At 28.8% G+C, this 17,281-nt stretch overlaps 1 protein-coding gene across 1 annotated transcript; it reads left to right on the plus strand.

Annotated features, from left to right (window-relative positions):
• The first annotated feature begins 8,784 nt into the window (after window positions 1-8,784).
• Window positions 8,785-11,330, plus strand: LOC107905349 (leucine-rich repeat receptor-like protein kinase PXC1). Its single transcript, XM_016831996.2, has 2 exons — window positions 8,785-10,319; window positions 10,406-11,330. Exons 1-2 carry the CDS (start codon window positions 8,975-8,977, stop codon window positions 11,083-11,085), a joined length of 2,025 nt encoding a protein of 674 aa, XP_016687485.1. The 5' UTR covers window positions 8,785-8,974; the 3' UTR covers window positions 11,086-11,330.
• The last annotated feature ends 5,951 nt before the right edge of the window (window positions 11,331-17,281 follow it).

Genomic DNA, 17,281 nt, shown 5'->3' on the forward strand with positions numbered 1-17,281 from the left:
AATAAAATCTTAAATTATAAAATATGGAAATATTTTATTGTATTCATAAAAAATTCAGAATAACGAATGATTAAAAAATTGGTTTTTCTCAAGTTCGATATTCAGCACATTGGTTTCTCTCAAAAAAATTAGAGCATTATAATTATTGTCAATTTCGAAAGCGAGCAACTAAATACAATTAATCACAAGGTTATTATTTTTTCGTCAATTGTACATATTTTTTTATCGGTACAATAACAAATTTAACTGTCAAAGCTTACACATTTGTTAAACCAGTTTTGATACAAATTTAGTTACAACATTTACATATTTTGTCAATTTGGTCATTATTTAAGAAATTTAACTCACATCATTTACACATTCTGTCAATATTTGCACTGAATATATAAACATTAAAGGCTAAATTTGTTATTATATCAATTAAAATTATGTACAATTGACGAAAAATAATCAAATATTAACACCGTAATTAATTATCCTCATTTGTTCATTTTCGAAATCGTCAGAAATTAAGTTATTCTAACTTTTTTTTTTGAAAGGAATAACAGAGAAAAATGTATTAAAAATTTGATAAAATTGAGATAATATAAAAATGAATTTATACACTAGCTGAAATCACCCTTATGGATTCTTTTTAGAGTTTTTAAATTTTAATAATTTTATATATTTAGTTATCTTTAATTTAAATTTAAATTAAATAATGAAAATGTTAAAATAAACAATATATATCTTTATGGTAATTTTAAAATACATGGATCAATGATATATATTTAAAAATATTAAATTTTAGTCAAATAAATTTTAACTTTATATATGAAATTAGATCATATTTACATGGATTGATGATATATATTTATATATATATATATATATATTAAAATTACATTTTGCTTCTTAAATTTAATTTAGATAACTAAATTTTTCCAGTTGTTTTAAATTTAAATTTAAATTTAATAATACAAATGTTATTTTTGTGATAATTCGAAAAATTTTGTTGAGATTTTGTCACTTGTTTTATTATTTTAATTTTTTAAATACAATTTAATGACACATGTCAAAATTTCAATTCCTGTTGTGAAATTTAAATAGAATTATTTTTTTTTTATTTTTTTATAATTCTCTACTTATCTTTGTATCTCTCAATAATTCTTTATGTTCTTGAAGCCTTCAATCATGCCAACTGTGTAAGATTTTCTCAACTAAAGGTTGATATTTCTTGGCTGTTCGACAGAGGTTGTTGAAGCTGGTGCTTGGTGAAAAGTTTTGTGCTGATAAACTGATAATATGTATTAGTGGTTTAACTGTGCTGATAATATTTATTTAGTTTGTACCGGTTCGTGGGTCAATTGATGTAATAAATTTTTCTAGACTGTTATTCAGTTAATTTCGATTCAATAAATTTGATTGGTCGGTCTGATCTAATTCAATCATCATTGACAATGTTAACTTTTTGGAATAACATGTTTAACAATTTCCAACCTTATGTACCAACTAGGTAAAAAAAAGTTCAGTACTAACTAGGTACAAATAAATAAAGATGTTCATGGGTCGGATCTAATATGATATTAGTACATTTTATATTTGTCAAAGTCTGGCTTGACTCGAAATATGTACCTAGATTTTTACCAAAGTCTATAAATATTTGTAAACGGTTAAGGGTTAGTTTACCATCCAAGTTGAAAAATGCTTTTAAAAAATTTGATAGTGTTTACCATTATGATAAAGAAGTGCAGATAAAATGTCAATTTTAGACATAATGTTATCAGGTAGAAGATTTAATAGGGGATAAAAAGGTAACTTCATTAAAAATACTTTTCCAAAAGCAAAAAACTTTTGGCTTGGGTCAAAATTCTAATTTAAAATCAATGTTTGGTTTGAAAACAGTCATTTTTTTTTGCCTCTGGTTACATTTTAGTTACTTGTGTTTGAAATGTTACGTATTAGTCACTTACATTATCGTGTTGTAACATTTTAATCACTGAGCCGTTAATTGCCGTTAACAGTGTAACGGTAAGCTAACGTGGCACGTTAAATCATTATTTCAAACGAGAATTTTAGGTTAAATGCTATAATTGATCCCTATATTTTTTCATTTTAAGCAATTTATCTTTTTTCTTTTATGTTATTTTGATTTTTTTTATTTTCCATTATCTTTTGCTTTTCCCTCTGTTTTTCCTCTTCTTCATTTATTTTAACATAGTTTTTTTTATGTTTTTCGTTTGTTAAAACTAGTCCACAAGCTCGCCTCACTCGAAAAAATTAACTCGTTCAAAAAAAATAGAAGTGTAGGGACTTGTTTTAACAAATGGAAACATAGAAAAACTACGTTAAAAGAAATGGAGAAGGGAGGAAAACAAAGGAAGGAGCAGAAGAGAATGGAAAATAAAGAAAAAAAAAGAGGAAAGTCAAAAAAACATAAAAGAAAAAAATTAAATTGCTCAAAACGAAAAAATATGGGGGCTGATTGATAAATTAACCTAAAATTTTTATTTGAAATGATGATTTAACGTGCCACTTCAGCTTAACGTTACACCATTAATGGCAATTAACGTCTCAATAACTAAAATGTTACAGTGCAATAATGTAAGTGACTAAAACGTAACATTTCAAACATAAGTGGCTAAAATATAACATGAGGTATACAAAAGTGACTATTTTAATAGTTTACCTTTTTTTTATTATTTGAAATCAAGGTTTGAGTTAAAAAGTATTTTTCAACGTTAATGGTAAACAAAGCCTAATTCAAGTCTGGCATATATTTTAAACGTGTCTAATTTTGGTATTTAAGCACATTTTTCAAGCCTCATATTTTTATCCAAAGCATTTCGTATGACATATCTTGAGTAGATTTTTGGGCTTAGATGTATAGCATAGAGTGATTTTTAAATGGCTTATATACAAAACTAGCCCGCAAAGCATGCCACTTTTCTCATTTAGGTACTTAAATTTTGTTTTCAAAATTAGTACCTAAATTATTAATTAAGTCTCATTCGACCTAAAAAAGTGTATGAAGTCTAACAAGAACATGCCACATGTCACATTCTTATTGATTAATATCGTTGTTTGAAGTAAAATGAAATGAAAATTATAATTTATGTTCCATTTTTTACCTTGAAAAAGAGTTAATTTATATATATATATATTTAAATTATTTACTTACAAAATATAATTCGAGTCCACTTGAATTAAAATCTGATTCACACGAATTTTTCATAAATCAGAGTAACTTTAATAACTAATCATTGATAAAAAATCATTTAAAATTAATTATAAATAATTTATCAAAATAAATGAAATTTTAAATTCGATTTTAGTTCCTTTTTAACTCGAAATATAAATAAAAATATATTTTAAAATTGATTTGACTTATACCCGTAGTACAATAAACCTGTAGTTTCTGTTTTGGGGTGAAAGTAACAGAGAACACCGTAAGACCGGCAGCCTGCGTTCACTGAGATCCATAAGCCAAGAAACTGCCTGCCTGCCTGCCTCCTTGCCCTCCTATAATTCCAAAGTAAAACTCGAATTAGGCACTCTAACTTAAAAATAAATTAAAAAAATCAAATTTGACTATTAATTTTTTTTAAAAAATTGTATTATTTTTTTATACGAAAATATTGATTAAAATGCTAAAATTTTTAAACGTTGTAATTCGCATGGTAATTCATGTGTATTTCATGATATTTTTCTGAATTTTTATACATTTTTTTTAATTATGAATTTTTTTGTAAATTGTTTGTTGGAATGAAATATAAGAAATAATAATAATGTCATACCAGCATAAAATATGCATGGACTGTTACAATGATTAGAAAAATACTTTTTTGTACTTTTTTGTGTCTGTTTTATTGTTCATATTTATGGTCCGTTGCTGCCTCTTTCAACAATGTTATTTTCAAGGTTTAAACTTGTGTTCTCCTATTGAGAATATAATGCATTGGCAACACTAAGGCGGCTGACACCCTAAAAATGAAAAAAAATTAATTCAATCCCTCTAAAAATAATAAAATTGCACTTTACCCTCTCAAATATGAAAAAACAATCTATTTAGTTTCTCAAAAAAATACATGGTAAAATTACATTAGAATCTCTTAAAAATTTTATAATTCAGTTCCGGATCCTTAAAAAAAAGTCTTTAACTTTACCCTGATATAATATATCTTAGCGTTGCACCCAACATTTATTGAAAAGAATTTATATTAAAAAATAATTTAACTATTTTTAAAATTAACAATTAAATTTAACTGAAAAAGAAAAAAAAACAGAAAATATATAAATATTAGAAATTAAATTTATCATTAAACATTTAAAGAAAATAGATTTTACCCCACTTAGATTATTTTCCAATGACTAATTCAATTAAGAACAAAGGGTAAAAAAATACAGATTTAAAAATATATAGGAAAGTAGACTTATCTATGGGTTGGGTTGAGTCTTAATAAAATTTTAAGTTCGTTTGGCAGGTCTAAGTTTGGCCCGAAAAATGGGCATAAAATTTTATTCAAACCGGCCCGCTCATATTAAAAAAAATTATATTATTTTAAAAAAAAACTATGATACATCAAAAACACTAAAAATATTAAAATGAATATATAACACTAACATAGGTGTAACGTAACAATCAAATACCTCTAAAATAGTAGCAAAATTAATAATAAAATAAGAATTATATAATATCTAAATAATAACAACAAAACAGTAAAAAACGATAATAAAACAACAAAATTTTTTTCTTTTTGTAGGTTCGAGTCGAACTAGGACTAAAAATACCTTATTCGAGACTTGATTCGTTTTCTAAACGACCTTATTTTTTTGCCATTGAAAAGGGAAGAAATTGAGATGGGGTTTGTGGGACAATTCAGGTGGGTGGAGTGAAATAGAAGGAAAGGAAAATGGAATCCAAAATTCAGACGTCAATCCCGCCTTCAATTTCTCCTTCCTTTCTTAACTAAAAAAATAAAGCTATTTTAGTAATAAAAAAGATCAATAATTAAAAGGAAAAGCTGAAGCTGTTTTTCCCTCTCTTTTAACGACATTCATCACTGCATTTATTGTACCCTCAAAGGTCCCACCATGTGCCTTTTCAATTTTTCCACTAATTATTTATATAAATCATTTTATTAAACTCTCTATACTTTTTTTCATATTTGAAATTTAGTCCTTAATCTCAGTTCGATCGGCATTATTGCTATTATAGTAATTAGGAGGACGTGGGTTCAAATACACTTAACTGTTTTTTCTTTCAATTTAAAGGATGGGAATGGGTTATGGGCAATGATGTTTAAACTAGATACATTCTCCATACCTTAATCTCAGTTCAGTCGACATTATTGCTATTACAGTAGTTAGGAGGACGTGGGTTCATATACACTTATGTGTTTTATTTTTCAATTTAAGGGATGGGAATGGGTTATGGCAATGATGTTAAAACCAGATACTCTCTCTATATCTTAATCTCAGTTTAGTTGGTATTATCGGTATTATTGCTATTACAGTAATTAGGAGGACGTGGGTTCATATACACTTAAGTGTTTTTTCTTTCAATTTAAAAGATGGGAATGAGTTATGGGCAATAATGTTTAAACCAAGTTAAAAATCAACCGAGATACTAGTTCGAAAGATCAATAAACTAGTTGACTCGAGAATCAATACAGACCAATTAAACCGATAAACCGGTGCCCATAGCACCTAAAAATAGTTTCTACATCATTGAAACAATTCATAAAGTGAGTTCCAAATGAATGGAGGAAAAGGAGATTGGTGAAAAGGATTATGAATGTATGACCACCTTCCTTGTGCTGCTTTTCAAGCATCAAAAGAATCAATTCCTATACCTTTTCTTTTTTATCCATAGATTTAAGCAATTCAGATAGGTAGACAAATAAAATCGGTACGAATCACTTATATGTAAGTGTCGGATATAAATATATGTTTAATACGATTATGTTTAATTTTTTTAAAGATTTTACATGTATTTATAGTGTTACAACTCGGTATTCATAAACAAATAAATAAAATCGAATCTATTTAAAATAGAAAAAATTGTAATTTAATCTCTTCATAAATAATAAAATTAAACTTTGACCCATAAAAATATAAAAAAATCTTTTAATCCATTCAAAATTTTATAATTTAATTCTAAACCAATGAAAACAACTTTGCTTTGTTATGACTTAAAGTTACAACCTTTTTCCTTCTCAACCATAATCAAATACCCTAAACCAACCAAAATAAACCTAATTAAACCCTATTTCTTTTTTAAGAACAAACATCCAAAACCTTGGTTTGTTCATAAAAAGAATAGATCAAAATTTAAAAAAAGAAATCAAATTAAGTCATTTTAGGTTTAATTTTATGGAGTTATATCTAGTATTTTTCGACTTTTTTCTCTGTTTAACTCTATTTTTAGTTTTTTACATTAACTCTGATTAGTATAGGTTATTTTAATATTATTTGACATTAACTCTAATTAGTACAAGTTTTCAGAGAATTTTGTACTTACGGTTTGAGGATTTTTTTTTCGAGTTTCAGGGTTTAGTTTTATCTCCATCTTTTTTACTTTTCGTTTTTTACTGTTTTAGTGAAATTCTCTTCACATGTGGTTTTTCATTATTTTTGATGAGTTTTTTCCACGTGTGTTCGGTCTTTTTATTTTTTTCGTTCTTTAACTTGTTTGTTACTTAACTTGATTTATCCTCAAAAGATTTAACAAAAAAAAGGATAAATTTTAATTTTTATTTCAAATATTTTTTAATTTTATACCAAATAAAATCATTTTTTATTAATTTAAATATTCAAATCCATCTATATTTGAATATTGCTATATGCCAAACAATGCAAGTTGACAATGAAGATTTGGGTGACTCTGTATGCTTTTGATTTGAAATTTTAACCTAAAAATAAAAAAATAAAATAGTAAAGCCAAGAAATTTCCTATTGACCAATTTGTCTATATGTACATGACAAGAGTATGTCTGTTTTATATATATATATAACAGAGGTAAGATTTTGAATATGTTTGAATATTAGTAGTTTTGTCTTAAGCTGCAGTATTTTTCAAAGGACAAATAAGAGATTAACTATAAAATAATGAGGACCAGAGAAAAAGTTGGAGGACTGAGAAGGCACCGACAAATTATTTTACTTTAAAGGGTTAGTAGTTAATATTTATATACATATGGTAGAGACATACTTGTATCATACATGGACTTATTATGTTTAAAGGGAATTGTCCAAATGAACATTATTAGGCCATTAGACCAATTACAAGGGTTCATTTTATTCTCGAATGTTGTTATTAAGAACGAGCAAAAAATTTTCTTTCTTTTTTTTTTCCAGTCGTGTTACTTTCAAAGTTTGAAGTTTGAATTTGAATTTTTTTTATAGTACAAATTATCTTGTCGTTGCAACACAAATATTTTTTTTATTGTATTAACTCGATTGGTATGATTATTGTTGTCAATGCAGAAGGATGTGGGTTCGAGTGCGTTGAAGCGAATTATCCTCCTATTTATGAGTTGGGGAGGGGCTATGGGTGGTTCTAGGTATTAGTTCAAAACCTATAATGAGATTGTTTAAAAAAAATTTATACGTAGAAATCCATCACTTTTGATAATTTTGCGGCATTGTCTTTTTTTTTTTTTTTGGAATCATACTAATGATTGAATCAATCTCATTTATTTGTGACACAATATTTAGAATTACTCATAACCCTTTTCTCAACCTATAAATAAAAGAATAATGCGCTCCAATGTCCTCGAATCCACATTCTCTTGTATTGATAATAATAATTATGTCAATCAAATTACGGCTCGATGTATCGATGAATTTTGGAAAAAGCATTTGTTTGCAGCTTTGGTAGGGAAAAGATAAATGTTGAAATGATAATTTATGTATAACAATAATAAAAAGAAAAGCATGATGGAGATTGTCACATATTTAGAATCCCAACCATGCAAGAATTGGAGATACCCAATTTCACCCATTGGTCATGAAAATTTAAAAGAAAAGGAGACAATTCTACAGCCTTTTTACTCATTTCATTTGGAAGGAGTGGAGAACAGCAATCATTAACACAACCACAGCCCCACCCATACTCACATTTCCCCCTTTCTCACCTTTAATCATTTCACATTCTCCCATCCTTCACATACTTAATTAATTAATAACCAAGGGCTTAAGTACAAAATAACCCTTCAAACATCTTTTTTTTACTTAAATATTTATTTCTTAAAAATAATATTTCAACTATCAATTCGCGACACATGTCACATTCTTAGGGGATGTCACATATGAATATCACTTTTGATCAATAAATTTTTAAGAATTTAAGTGAAAATTTAATAATTTAAGTATCACTTATATTATATGGGTTTTGTTCATTATTTTTTGGGATTAATTCGGTTTTCTTTGGTTCTCTGTTTGTTGTGCGTCATGTTGATTAGATTTTACATTCTAATTGACTAGACATATATTTATATTTATAGTGTACTTATATACTGGAAGATAAAAGTGTCATAAATGCTCCTATACTAAGAGCTAGACTGTCTTCTTGTCTCATCTACTAAAAAGTTGTCGAATAATAAAGTAAATTAATCATTTCTATTAAAAATTTCATCCATTTATATTATTAAAAACTAGTGTGATTAACGAAATAACCAAAGTGACAAGTAAGCCTTATGGTGATGTACAATAATCGATTAACCTATTTTTTAATAACGAAGACAAAATAGAACCCGACTTTGATTCACTAGAGAAACACTAAAAAGAAAGAAGGGTAAAATATTGTAATTTTTAATTATAAATAACATAAAATTACGAAACTACCCACTTCCATTCCCTTCTTTAATCATTCCTCCAACATCCCAAGACAAAAAGCAGCTTGTGGAGTAGTCTTATTTATTAATTAATTATAGTATATTTAAAGAAAAACACTCTTTCCATTCCTTTCCTTCCCGCTCAAACAAACCAAAAAATGAATTCCCAGTCCTCGCTTCAATTCCTCTTGTTTCTCTCCCTTTCCTCCCTATTCCTTTCCCTTTCCTCCTCCACTAACGACACCGACACCCTCACTCTCTTCCGCCGTCAAGCCGACACTCACGGCAACCTCATCTCCAACTGGACAGGCCGCGACGCTTGTTCCTCCGCCTGGCACGGCGTCGTTTGTTCCTCAACCGGTCGTGTCATTTCCCTCTCACTACCTTCCCTTTCCCTTCGTGGTCCCATTGCTGCTCTTTCTCTTCTAGACCAACTTCGTATCCTCGACCTTCAAAACAATCGTTTGAACGGCACCGTCTCACCGTTAACTAATTGTTCTAACCTTAAACTAGTTTATCTTTCCGATAATGATTTCTCCGGAGACATCCCACCGGAAATTTCGCGTCTCAAAAGGTTGCTCCGACTTGATTTATCAAACAACAACATACGAGGCAATGTTCCTAAAGAAATCTCTGGTTTGAAACGGCTTATTACTCTCAGGCTTCAAAACAATGCATTAACCGGCGAAATCCCAGATTTCTTTTCTTCTTTTAAAAGCTTAAAAGAGCTTAATTTAACCAACAATGAGTTTTTCGGGCGGTTACCTGGAAGTTTGTTGAAAAAATTCAGTGAAAAAAGCTTTGTAGGTAACGAAGGTCTTTGTGGATCAAACCCATTTCCGGTTTGTTCTTTTACAGGTTCTCCACCGGTGGATACGCCGACCGAAACAGTTCCATCGAACCCAAGTTCAATGCCGAGAACACCTATAATCGAACAAGAGAGACCCAAAGCACATAAAGAGTTAACCCCTGGTGCTATAGTTGCAATTGTTGTGGCGAATTGTGTGGTGTTTTTGGTAGTGGTTTCTTTTGCAGTGGCTTATTTCTGTGGGAGAAACAATGGGGAAATTGTTTGGAAATCCGGGAGTGATGGTGGGAAAAGGAGTAGCTATGGAAGTGAAAAGAAAGTATATGCAACTGGTGGATTACCAGAGCCTGATAGTGATGGAACCAATGCAACAGATAGGAGTAAGCTTGTCTTTTTCGAAAGAAGGAAACAATTTGAATTAGAAGATTTGTTGAGAGCCTCAGCCGAAATGCTTGGGAAAGGAAGTTTAGGAACAGTTTACAAAGCAGTGCTTGATGATGGCTGTACTGTTGCTGTCAAGAGACTTAAAGATGCAAATCCATGTCCAAGGAAAGAATTTGAACAATACATGGATGTAATTGGGAAAATTAAGCATCCCAATGTTGTGAAATTGAGAGCTTATTATTATGCTAAAGAAGAAAAGCTTCTTGTTTATGATTATCTCCCTAATGGTAGCTTGCATTCACTTCTTCATGGTAATGTCATTAAACTCGTCATTTAATTGCATTGAGGGTTTTGATGGGAGTTTAATTGTTTACCCTTTTTTGTGTTTGAAAAACAGGGAACAGAGGACCGGGGAGGATTCCATTGGATTGGACTACAAGGATCAGTTTGGTTTTAGGTGCAGCTCGTGGATTAGCAAAGATTCATGAAGAGTATAATACACCTAAAATCCCACATGGAAATGTGAAATCTTCTAATGTGTTGCTTGATAAAAATGGGGTTGCTTTAATTTCTGATTTTGGGTTGTCTTTACTTTTAAATCCTGTTCATGCTATAGCTAGATTAGGTGGATATAGAGCTCCTGAACAAGCTGAAGTGAAAAGACTGTCTCAAATGGCTGATGTTTATAGCTTCGGGGTTTTATTGCTAGAAGTGCTTACAGGTAGAGCTCCATCGCAGTATCCTTCACCGACTCGGCCTCGAATCGAAGACGAAGAACCGGCAGTTGACCTTCCGAAGTGGGTTCGATCCGTTGTTAAAGAAGAATGGACAGCCGAAGTGTTTGATCAAGAGCTTTTGAGGTACAAAAACATCGAGGAGGAACTCGTTTCCATGCTTCATGTGGGGTTAGCATGTGTGGTTCCCCAGTCTGAAAAACGGCCCACGATGACCGAAGTGGCTAAAATGATCGAGGATATCAGGGTGGAACAATCACCTTTAGGGGAAGATTACGACGAATCGCGCAATTCGATCTCGCCTTCCATTGCTACCACTGAAGATGGAATTGCTGGTTACTAATCTTTTCATTGCCATTTTGCTAATGGTAAATTAATTTCCATCCTTTTATATATGCATGATCTCTTTACTGCAAATTCATCACTCTTTTCTTTTTCTGGTTCTTTCTTAGAACCTATTTGGTTGGTTTGTGCTTCTTTGTAATATTTTTTAAGTCTTTGTGTCTGCTTGTTGTTGCTGGTTAGAAATGATCGTGGATGCATTGTAATGTAATTTTTGACAATTTGAACTAGTTTATCAATTATATATATCCAAAGTCTGAACCCAAAGCTTAGTCTAATTGATTCATGCGATCACCGATTGATCGATGTGATCTTGTTCATATATAAAAAGTACTAAAAAATAATATAAACATAAAGTACATGTGATATATGTAATTGTACAATTATTTTATCAATCACGACAGTTTTTAACATAAGGATCTAAACATTTAAATTAAGTATTAGCTTTACACCAAGGCGACAGGCAATTTCAGGTTTCCCTAGTAATTGGCATTGCCAAATAAGGGTTAATGTCAATTTTAGTTTTTGGTAATTAGGTCGGTTTTTATATTTGTATTTTTTTCTATTTTAGTAAAAAATGTGATAATTAAGTTTATTTTATTATTAAATTTGGATTTTATCAAAATTTGGTAACACGATATTTTGAGATTATGCCATGTCATCGTTTGAAAAATTATGTTACCTGGGTTAAAAAAGTCTTACTCAAGACTTGGCCCATTTTCTAAACGATTTTTTTTTATCTAAGCCTATTTTTCGGGTCTATATTTTTATTCAAACCCTCCCATTTTTTCAGTGGTCCAGCACATGGACAAGTCTAGTGTAGGGTGAGATTAATTACTTAAGATGTGAGATTAAAATTAGTGGTAAAATGCGTGTTTGGATTTAAAAGCAGTGGTGACTAGGGATGTTCATTCGGTTAACCGACCCGAAATAACATTAACAGAATTAACCGACCTTTCAAAATTTTTAACCATTAACCGAACCGAAAATTTTTCAAAAAAAAATAACCGAAACGAAATTTTTTCTGTTAATTCGGTTGGTTAACCGAATTAACCGAAAATTATATATATTGTTTATTTTTGGTTAAAAATTAACCGAATTACCCGAATTAACTGGATTACCCGAAATAACCGAATTGAATCACTACATAATTAAATTATTTTTAGACTTTTAGACTTTAGTTTTAGTTTTAGAATTTTATTTTTATTTATTGAATTATTTGTAATTTTTATGATTAGGTTGGGTTGGGGAATTGGGTTGGGTTGAATACTTGGGTTTGGATTGGGTTTAGGTAAATAGTGGGTCTATTTATATATTATAATTTTATTTATTAATTTTTTCGGTTAAACCGAAAAAATTTGGTTAACCGACCGGTTTCGAACCGAATTAACCGTTAACTGAAAAATAAAAAAAATAATTAATCGACCCCCGACCGAAAAAATTCAGTTAACCGACCGATTAATCAAATTTTTTCGATTTTACCCGAATTTTGCACACCCCTAGTGGTGACAATGAGATTAAAATAAAAGATAGGTTATAGTATAAGTTTGTTGTAAACCTACAATAAAATTTATATCATGAATTTCTATCAAATAAATAAAGCAGGAATCAAACCAACAAAATTAAAAGACGTATAGTAGGTACATGTGTTATTGCTTTTATGCTTTACTTTATATTCATTTCACGTGATTCATTATGAAGTTGTTAATCTAACAAGTTTAATTGATCGGTATGAGTTATCAATTTAAATTAAATAGTTTATCATGAGTTATTAAATTCAAATAATCACTTTATAAATTTATAATGTTCGGAATTAATGGTGGGATATTTAATTAACTTAATATTTCTAATTTCATTGAAGATTATTTTCATTCAATAAAATATGGTTAACAGATTTTCCTCATGTGAAAATTAAAAATATTATTGAAATAATATTTTAATTAATATCATTTTTATTACGGCCCCCTTATCAATATTTTTGGCTTTGCCCTTGCTATAGTTGTTGTGATAAATGAAAAGTTGTTATAGAAAGTTAAAATAAAACATAGAAAATAAGTTTTACTAAAAATTTGATTGTTATAGCGAAATGTTGTTATATCAAGTGACCGTTATGGAGAGAGATTGATCTTTCATGTAATATAATTCTGACATCTCTATGAAATTTCAATAACAGGTAGTCATATTAGATGGTAACTAAATCTGAAATCAAGCTAGACCACACCTTTAAAGGAGGAACAAAGTTCTACCAAATTTACTTTTTTTTATTCATAAGACTCAAATCCGAAACTTTACTCAAGAGCAAAGACAAATACAATGGAGCAGACAAGGACCTTGACCCTAAAAAAAAGAGAAACTTTTAGTTTTAATCCCTTAAAAATGATCAAATTATAAATGAATATAAAGTAAAATTACACTTTAACCCCTGAAAATTTTAAAAAAATTATTTAATCCCTTAAAAAATAATAAACTAATACATAATAAAATCTATATTTTGAAATCTTAAAATTTTATATTTCAATTTTACTGAGATGTGAGTGATATATTTATATATTTATATTACATTCATATACTTCTTAAAATTAAAGGTGTTCATGGGTCGAGTTTGGATCGGGTCTAAACGTAATATTAATATACTTTATGTTTACCCAAGCTCGGTTCGGAGCATGGGCCTAAAATTTTGCCCAAACCCATTTTAGGCTTGCCAATTTTTTATAATATTTACATTATATTATATTATTTAAATATTTAATAATTTTATACTTTTTTTATATAGTCATCTTAAATTATTTTAATGTTTACTTTAGAGTAGTATTATATATTTTGCATAGGATTCGTTTTTTTGATATGTTTTAAATTACATAATATATAAAAATAACATAATATAAAGTATTATAGACTTTAAAACGGACTAGACTTAAACCTTAAATATTCAAGCCCAAGACCAATCTATATTTTAAATGGACTTATTTTCTGCCTAAACTCATTTTTTGAGCCTAATACTTTTGTCCAAACTCTGTCAAATTTCTGACGAACCTTCAGATATGGACGAGTAGCTTAGCTCATGAACAAATATTATTAAAATTAATATTTGTGAGATTTAAAATTGATTTTATTTTGGACTTGTTTGGGGTAAAAGACAAAAGGAGCCCATTTCGAGGTTGGAATTAACACAAGAAAACGTGGCCAACCAAACACGTCCCAACCCAACCAACACAACACCGTTACTAAAAAGTAGAAGAACATGACAGCCCATATTTTGGTACTTCAGTTTCTAACTTAACTCCCACTCACGTTTCCCTTTTGCCAGTTCCAAAACGCAAATATCACTCTCGCCTACTCGCCCCCAACGCACGTGCACCTACCCCCCATAGCCTATTATTCTTAATTATTATTAATTTTGTTTTGGTTAAATATGTCATAAGTTATTGTATTTTTAAAAAATTTACAATTTAGTCATTATATTTTTATTTTTTAAAAAATTAGTCATTTATTTTTTTTAGATTTCAAAATTTAAGTCTAAGTATTGATATTATTTTTTATGGCATAATATCAAAAATAGCCCCTAACTTTTGGTTGTTTGATCACTTTGACCCTTTATGTTTTTTTGGAGCACTTTTAACACCTAACATTTTTTGTCAAATTGGTCTATTTTTAACGGACATGTTGACTGTTAGTTGACTAACAGTCATCATTGATCGTTGACGTGGCGGTCTAAATGTAATAAAATACTGACGTGGTAATATTTTGTCTTATATGCACGTCAGTAAAAAATTTAAAATTATTAAAATTATTTTAGTTAAATGGCTACCAAATGAAAAAAAAAAATTATTTCAAAATATCACACCAACAAATTTAATAATAATTTTTTTTTGAAAATGTTAAGAGTTTGACTTAAATTTTGAAATCTAAAAAATAGAATGACTAAATTTCTGAAAATAAAAATATAAAGACTAATTACTGACTTTTCAAAAAAAAAAAGCTTATGACATATTTTAACCGTTGTGTTTTCTAATTTAGTTAACATAATTATTTTAGTTATAATATAGATATTAATTTTTACAATGTGACACATTTACAATGTGAATGAAAATAATTACATAATAAATTTATTAAAATTTAACATGAAAATTAATTTTAGATTTTAATTAAAATGGTAAAATTAAAAGAATGATTATTATAGTCTATTGGATTTTAAATTCTATTATATAATTATATTTCTTTGGATTTTATATAAAAATATAAAAATGTATTAAAATAATAAATATTGCTTTATAAAAAAATTGAGTTGGGACTTGGTGGGCAACACTAATTCGCCGTAGCTTTGAATATAACGGTAAAATAAATTAAACTTTAAAAAAAGAATGCAAGTTCGGATCTTAAATATGACATCATAAGAAAGGACAAGCTAAAACATGAGCTGTAAAATGAATATAAAAAATACAAAAAAAATCACGATAAATTAAAACTTATAGATTTTAATTTCTTTAAACATGTAAAAGTACAATGGAGGTATTTGTACTAAGAGTCAAATTACATTTTGCCCATTCTACTAAAAATAGACAAATCAATCTCTATATGTTAGACCAAATATCAAATGGGTCATTCTATTAAAAAATTCATTCATTTATACTGTTAAAATTTGGTCCATGTACATCATCATGATACACATGTGACACACCATGTATCATTATCTAGTCACTAGTTTTTAACAATACGTATGAATGAAATTTTTAACAGAAATGGCCAATTTGCTTTTTAAACTAATGTATAGAGACTAAGTGTGTACATACGGTTAATCGAACCGAACTAGTATTAATAAAATTAACCTAACTTTTTAATCATTTAACCGTTAGCTGAACTAAATTTTTTTCGAAAAAAATTAACCGAACCGAAATATTTCGGTTAATTCGGCCGGTTAAGCGAAATTTATATGTTTTTTTTGTTAAAACAAGTACAAAACATATAAAAATATAAATTGATAATGTTCATTTGACTGAATTAATAATAGCCTAATACATAATATTATTTATTAAGTTCGGTTAATTCGATTAATTACCCTATTCCGAATCGAATTAACCGTTAATCGAAATTCTAAAAAAATTTAACTGACCTCTGACCGTACTAGATCAGTTAACCGAATTAGTTCGGTTCAATCAGTTAATTCGATTTTAATCGAAGTTTAAACACCTGTAATAGAGACTACTTTACTCATTTTTTAAATAAAAAAACAAAATTCAATTCAACTTCTAATACTAAGGGTGGGTTTGGATGGACGATTGGGTGCGGTGCGTTTAGTTTACTTTTTGTCTCACGCTACAGTATATAATCTCACCGCCACCGCTGTTTTTACACTAACTGCTGATAAACGCACCGCCTATCCAAACTCATATCTATAATACTTTTACCCTTTAATCAACAGTGTTGATCCCAGTCCATCCAATTAAATCCATTTCGTTTTCAACACGCGCGACACGTTTCGATTGGGCAACCAGGGTTTAACAAACACCTATTAGAACATCACGAGCTGTTTTAGAAACTAACCGCTGGCATTGGGCACGTGAAAAACATAGAACAAATCATAATCTTCTTACCCATCTACCACCGATCGGGTACCCGTTTTCTATCTGGATCCATTCTATTTTTTTTCTTTAAATTTATATAAATATTTATCTATAGCAATACTCATAAATTAGATATATTGACTCCTTTTTTGTGGGCGAAAATTTATGGTATTTTTTTTAAAAAAATTATGTTTTAAAGAATATTTGCTATTTTTTAAAAGATAAATAGATGTTTTTAAAAGGATAGTTGGATTAAAAAAAAAATTTTTATACCATTTGATTCGTGATACCAATTAAGGTCGTGTTTGATAATCACTGAAAATTAGCAATTTAATTAGGAAGCAACAAATATTATTCTGAATGTATTTACGTCTTTTTGAGTAATTTGATAAATTTTAAAAAATACATATGCAACATGTAAATTATAAGATTTGAACTCAAGATATTATGGTATTGACTATTTCAACCAAACCCGCATTTCAACCTTAACACGAGAATTGTTTGAAGAGACAATAGTGATGAGTTTGGATGTCACGGAGTTATTAATGAGAGTGTAATTAGTAGGGTAGTAATTACATCATCTTATAATTACAAGAAATTCTAATTCACTAGATGTGTTTGACTCGTAGAGTGTAA

This window comes from Gossypium hirsutum, chromosome D01, assembly GCF_007990345.1.
Source record: "Gossypium hirsutum isolate 1008001.06 chromosome D01, Gossypium_hirsutum_v2.1, whole genome shotgun sequence".
Lineage (NCBI taxonomy): Eukaryota > Viridiplantae > Streptophyta > Magnoliopsida > Malvales > Malvaceae > Gossypium > Gossypium hirsutum.

Excerpts from the sequence above, each read along its gene's own strand:
- LOC107905349 (XM_016831996.2), top strand. The coding sequence starts at position 8,975 with ATGAATTCCCAGTCCTCGCTTCAATTCCTCTTGTTTCTCTCCCTTTCC. Across the intron at positions 10,320-10,405 it reads CTTGCATTCACTTCTTCATG|GGAACAGAGGACCGGGGAGG; the intron begins GTAATGTCATTA and ends TTTGAAAAACAG.